Source organism: Orycteropus afer, unplaced genomic scaffold (assembly GCF_000298275.1).
Source record: "Orycteropus afer afer isolate SDZICR_OR568_19922 unplaced genomic scaffold, OryAfe1.0 scaffold00043, whole genome shotgun sequence".
In the NCBI taxonomy this organism is placed as follows: Eukaryota; Metazoa; Chordata; class Mammalia; order Tubulidentata; family Orycteropodidae; genus Orycteropus; species Orycteropus afer.
Window position 1 is genome coordinate 11046707 of NW_006921630.1, and position 6000 is coordinate 11052706.

Here is a 6000-nt window from a genome sequence, read left to right on the forward strand (position 1 = left end):
GATAATTCAAAAACAGTTGCAGCAGTCTGTTGACAAGGACCTGCCAGAAATGCAAGCTGGATTCAGATGACAACCTGGAACAGGGGATATCATTGCTACGTCTGATGGATCTTGGCTGAAAGCAATGAATATCAGAAAGACATTTACTTGTGTTTTAGTGACTATGTAAAAGCATTCAACTGTGTGGAACGTAACAAATTATGGATAACCTTGAGAAGAATAGGAATTTCAGAGTACTTAATTGAGCTCATTAGTAACCTGTATGTAGACCAGGAGGCTGTCGTTCAATAGAAGAAGAGGACACTACGTAGTTTCAAATCAGGAAGGGTATGTGTCAGTGTTGTATCCTTTCACCATACATATCCAATCTGTATGCTGAGCAAATAATCTGAGAAGCCGGACTATATGAAGAAGAATGTGGCATCAGGATTGGAGGAAGTCTCATTAACAACCTGTGACATGCATATGACACAACTTTGCTTGCTGAAGGTAAAGATGACTTGATGCACTTACTGATGAACATAAAAGACTATAGTCTACAATGTGGATTACACCTCAATTTAAAACGAAAAGTCCCACTACTGGACCAATAAGTAGTGTCACAGTAAATGGAGAAAAGATCAAAGTTGTCAAAGATTTCATATTACTTGGTTCCACAATCAACACCATGGAAGCAGCAGTCAAGAAATCAGATGTCGTATTGCACTGGGCAAATCAGCTGCAAAAGACCTCTTTAAAGTGCCAAAAAGCAAAGATGTCTCTTTGAAGGCTAAGGTGCACCTAACCCAAGTCATGGTATTTTCAATTGCCACATATGCATGTGAAAGCTGAACAATGAATAAGGAAGACTGAAGAGTTGATGCTTTTGAGTTGTGGTCCTGGTGAAGAATACTGAAAGTACCCTGAACTGCCAGAAGTAACAAATCTGTTCTGGAAGGAGTGCAGCCAGAATGCTTCTTAGGAGTGAGAATGGCCAGACTCCATCATCGCCTACTTTGGTCATGTTGTCAGAAGGGACCATTCCCTGGAGAGGATATCATGCTTGGTAAGGTAGAGGGTCAGCGAAAAAGGGGAAGACCCTCAACGAAATGGTCTGACACGGTGGCTGCATTGATGGGCTCAAGTATAGCAAGGATTGTGAGGAAGGTGCACAACCGGGCAGTGTTTGGTTCTGTTGTGCACAGGGTTGCTATGAGTTGGAGCTAACTCAACAGCACTTAATAAACAACACAGAACACCTAATACTTTTTATTTATCAAAAAAAACAAAACAAAACAAACAGTTGCTATTGAGTCAGTGCTGAGTCATGGCAACCCCATGTGTGTCAAAGCAGAACTGCACTCCATAGGGTTTTCAATGGCTGATTTTTCAGTAGATCACCAGGCCCTTCTTCTGAGGCATCTTCAACCATTTGCATCACCCAGGGATTTCTTTTACTGGGCTAAAACCAAAATAAGCCCATTGCTATCAAGTCCTTTCAGACTCAGAACTGACAGAGTACAACTGCCCACTGGGTGTCCAAGGCTGTAACCTTCATGGAAGTAGAATGCTGTATATTTCTCCCACATAGCAGCTAATAGGTTCAAACCACTGACCTTTTGGTTAGCAGCTGAGCACTTAACCACAGTGTTTAAAAATCACATTTATTTCTGGAATTAGATAGTGTTGATAGGTGTACCATATACTAACAATATACTAAATGCTACTGAATTGTACACTTTTAAAAGGTTGAATTTTATGGCATGTGAATTATATCTCAGTACAGCTGTTACTTAAAAGAACACATGTTAAAATGAATAATGCAATGAAAGAGTACTAAAATGTTTAAGCTTTGAATTAAAACCATCACTTCTGTGGGATATGAGAATTATTTATTAAACAGATACCTGAAATATAAAACTTTAACATTAATCCAGATGCTTTAACTTGTGACTATTCTGATATCCCCCTTTACGTTTGCTTCTATCTTATTATTATTCATTTCCAGATTCAGGTTTTGCATTACTTTGGAGAGCCCATTATCATCTTTTTTGTCTCCTGAGGCAGCCCCTTTGTTGAGAGCTTCTTCTGCTACAATAAAAAACTGTTCAGTTGGTTGAAGAATGCTCACTCCATAGCCATTGTTGTTATAAATATGATTGTTAGTCATCTTCAACTTGGGTGCCGGAAGAACCTATGAAATTATTCAAAGAAATTAGTTTGTCAATAATTTGTATAAAAGGATAATATGAACTAATGAAAATAATATTAAACATTACTTTAGAACTTGGGAAAGCAGCTTTCTTTAAAACAACTGAGATGATCTCAGTTTTAAACGGTGCTATTTTCCTCACACTGATTGATATTATAAAAATATTTAATAAGAAAATAGTAAAGGAAGTTTCCAGTTTTATTTTTATCAGTTATTGTTAGAAGTAACTGATTCTAGTACAGAAGAGTTAAAAACAACAAAGGTAAACACTATTACATGCACAATACTGTATTATCAGTAATAACAAACATAGGTAGAAAGCAAGATAATCAGGTATGGGTAGGTGAATGAGACTATACCCATGGTCTTACATAGTTTGGCAGATGATATTCCTACCTACATACATATTTTATGTGATGTAAAAATGTCCATATATATAACTGAACTAACAGGAGGCAACATTGTAAAAATTTCTTAGCCATAACCAAACACCTTGTGTGAGTGAGTCAGTGGACCTACAGGCTCAGAATCAGTCTCAGGAGACATCCAAGTCAGTTGGCATTACATAGCCCACAAACACGTCCTGCATCCTACACTTTGGTGAGTAGTGTGACTGGAGTCTTAAAAGCTTCTGAGTGGCCATCTAAGGTGCAAGTAATGCTCTCTTCTTGTCCAGAGCAAAGAAGAGTGAAGAAAATCAAAGATGAAAACATTTAGTCCAAGGAATTAATGGACCATGAGAAACTCAGTATTCAAGACCCCGAGACCAGAAGAACTAGAGGATTCCTGGCTACCACTGCTGACTTTTACTAAGTAATACCTGAGAACTTATTATAAATGGAAATTCTAAAGTTGTACCCTAGACCCACTGAATCAGAAACTAGGGTCGGCATCCAGAGTAATCTGATGCATACTGAAGTATGAGAACCACTGGAAAATTTGAAAAATACTTAAAAGACAAAAAAGGGAATTTTAAGATAAATCAAGTATTTCAAAATTGCCCCCATGATGCTCCAATTTACTATTTTGCACCTTGTTTTCAACCAATTATGGCTTAGTGTCCAAAATCACACTAGGGTGAGGGGATGGTAGTAATATATAATACAAGCCTTGCCTTTAGTACTTTATAATCTGTTTGAGGAGAAAAAAAAAATGTATATTCATTCAGCATAATTAAGGGCATATGCACAAAACCAATGGCCAACATTATTCTCAACAGAGAGAAACTAAAAACATGGCCCTTGTGAACAGGAGCCAGACAAGTATACTCTTTATCACCACTCCTATTTAATATTATATTGGGAGTCCTAGCCAGAGCAATAAGGCAAGAGAGGGAAATAAGAAGCATCCAAATTAGCAAAGAAGAAGTAATACTATATTTGCAGATGATATTATGCTATACATAGAAAATCCTAAAGACCAACAAGAAAACTATTAGAACAAATGGAAGTATTCAGCAAAGTGGTAGGGTACAAGATCAACATACAACAAATAGTTGGATTCCTCTACATTCTTTCCAGAGAACTCTGAAAAGGAAATCAGGAACACAATGTTATTTCCAATAGCAATCCAAAAGATGAAGGACTTAGGAATAAATCTAGCCAGAGACACAAAAGACCTGTACAAAGAAAACTACAAAATACTTAAAAAAGACCTACGTAAATGGAAGAATATACCACACTCATGGATAGGAAGACTTAACATTGTAAAAGTTACAGTAGGAAGCAATCTATAGATATGCTGCAATCTCAATCCAGATTCCATCATCATTCTTTAAAGAGATAGAAAAACTAATCACCAACTTCGTATAGAAAGGAAAATCATCCTGGTTAAGCAAAGCACTGCTAAAGAAGAAGAACAAACTAGGAGGCCTCACACTCCCCAATCTCAAAACCTACTATACATCCACAGTAGTCAAAAGAGCCTGATATTGGCTGAACTATTAGGTATGTTTATATAGGGGGGAATGTGCTAAAGACCATGTATAGCGTTGGCGGACAATGTTTCTACAAGTGGATTTGAATGTTCCGTAAGAATTCCCAGGTATTTAGTAGAGTAGACAAGGGACAAGGTTGTATTCACTTCTTGGCCACAGCCAGCTACCCAAAGAGAGTGAGTTCTTGGATCTGTGGGCTCAGGACCATAGTCGCAGGGGACATCAAGCTCAATTAGCATAAGATACTACACAAAAACATTGTTCAAGTAGCGACTGGGATCTTAAAAGCTTGCCAGTGGCCATCTAGATGCAATGATGGGTCTCTCCTCGTCCAGCAAAGAAGAATGAAGAAAACCAAAGATTCATGGAAACAATTAGTCCAGGTGACTGATTTGCATTGCACACCAGGCGATCCTCAGCCTATACAACTATGAGACCAGAAGAACTAGATGGTGCCTGGCTACCAGTGTCAACCACTTGAAGGGGGATCTATGTAGAAGATCCTCGATAAAGTGGGAGAAAAATGTGGAATAAAACTCACAATCATTTTTTTTTTTTTTTTTAAAGGGACCAGGTTTACTGATCTGATAGAGCCTGATGGAACTTCTGAGACTATGGCCCTTACCTGCCCTTCAGGTCTGGAATTGAACCCACTCCTGTGGCTTCCAGCCAAACAAAAGGCATGTGAGCTGACCATTTACAATAGGTTGATATACTCCTTGGAGAGATCAATTATGGGAGAATAGAAGAGCTGTGTATGGACAGAGAGCAGTTCAGGGGGCAGGAGTGCATGGACAGGAAGGACACAGGGAAGAGGTAATCATGGAGAGAAAGTACGAGGGGAGCTGTTGCATTGTGGGAAACTGCAATCAATGTCATGAGACACTGTGTGTATTGTGAGCTGCTGTATGGAAAGTGCTGTGTAAACTTTCACCCAAATCACAATAAATTTTTTTTTTAAAAAAAAGCCTGATATTGGTACAATGGCAGACACATAGATCGATGGAATAGAATTGAGAACCCAGAAGTAAATACATCCACCTATGGACAGCTGATCTTTTACAAACAGCCAAAACTCATTAAATGGGGAAAGAGATAGTCTCTTTAACAAATACAAAAAAAAAAAAAGAAAAACCTCACTGCCATTGAGTGGATTTTAACTCATAGCAACCCCTCCTTGGGTTTCCGAGGCAGTATCTATGAAAATAGATTGCTCAGTTTTCCTTCCGAGGAGTGGCAGGTGGGCTTGAACCACCAGCCTTCTGGTTAGCAGTCACACGTTTTAGGGACTATGTCACCAGAGCTCCCCCTTTAACTAATGGTGCTGGCAAGACTGGATATCCATTTGCAGAAAAATGAACCAGGATCCATATGTCTCACCATATACAAAAACTAATTCAAGATGGACCAAAGACCTAAATGTAAAACCTAAAACTATAAAGATCATAAAAAAAAAAAAAAATAGAGGCAAATTTAAGGGCCCTAAAAACACACACACAGCAGAAGAGAAACTAGATGACCTTGACCTCCTAAAAAGGAAATATTTATATGCACCAAAACATTTCACCAAATGAGTAAAAAGAGAACTTACAGATGGGATAAAAAAAAAAAATGGCAATGACATATCAAAGGACTAATCTCTAAAAGTTACAGAAAACTTCAGAACTTCAACAACAAAAAGATGATCCAATTAAAAAATAGGCAGAGGACATAATCAGATCAAAGAAGACATTCAGGCAGCTAGCTAACAATGAAGAAATTAGCCATTAAAACCAAACTCACTGAAGATGGCGGACTAGGCAGAAGGATTGCACAGACCCTCTTCAACAAAGAAAAGGGAAACCAATTAACACAGACACAGAAGATAATCTTG

General features: G+C 38.1%; 1 protein-coding gene across 1 annotated transcript in view; it reads right to left on the reverse strand.

Moving 5' to 3' along the window:
- Positions 1 to 1921: 1921 nt before the first annotated feature.
- The window catches only part of SHCBP1L (SHC binding and spindle associated 1 like), a 60934-nt gene continuing 56855 nt past the window's right edge, over positions 1922 to 6000 (reverse strand). Inside the window, exon 10 of the mRNA XM_007937661.2 lies at positions 1922 to 2173. Coding sequence (XP_007935852.1) covers positions 1922 to 2173 — 252 coding nt within the window. The remainder of the gene's footprint in view (positions 2174 to 6000) is intronic.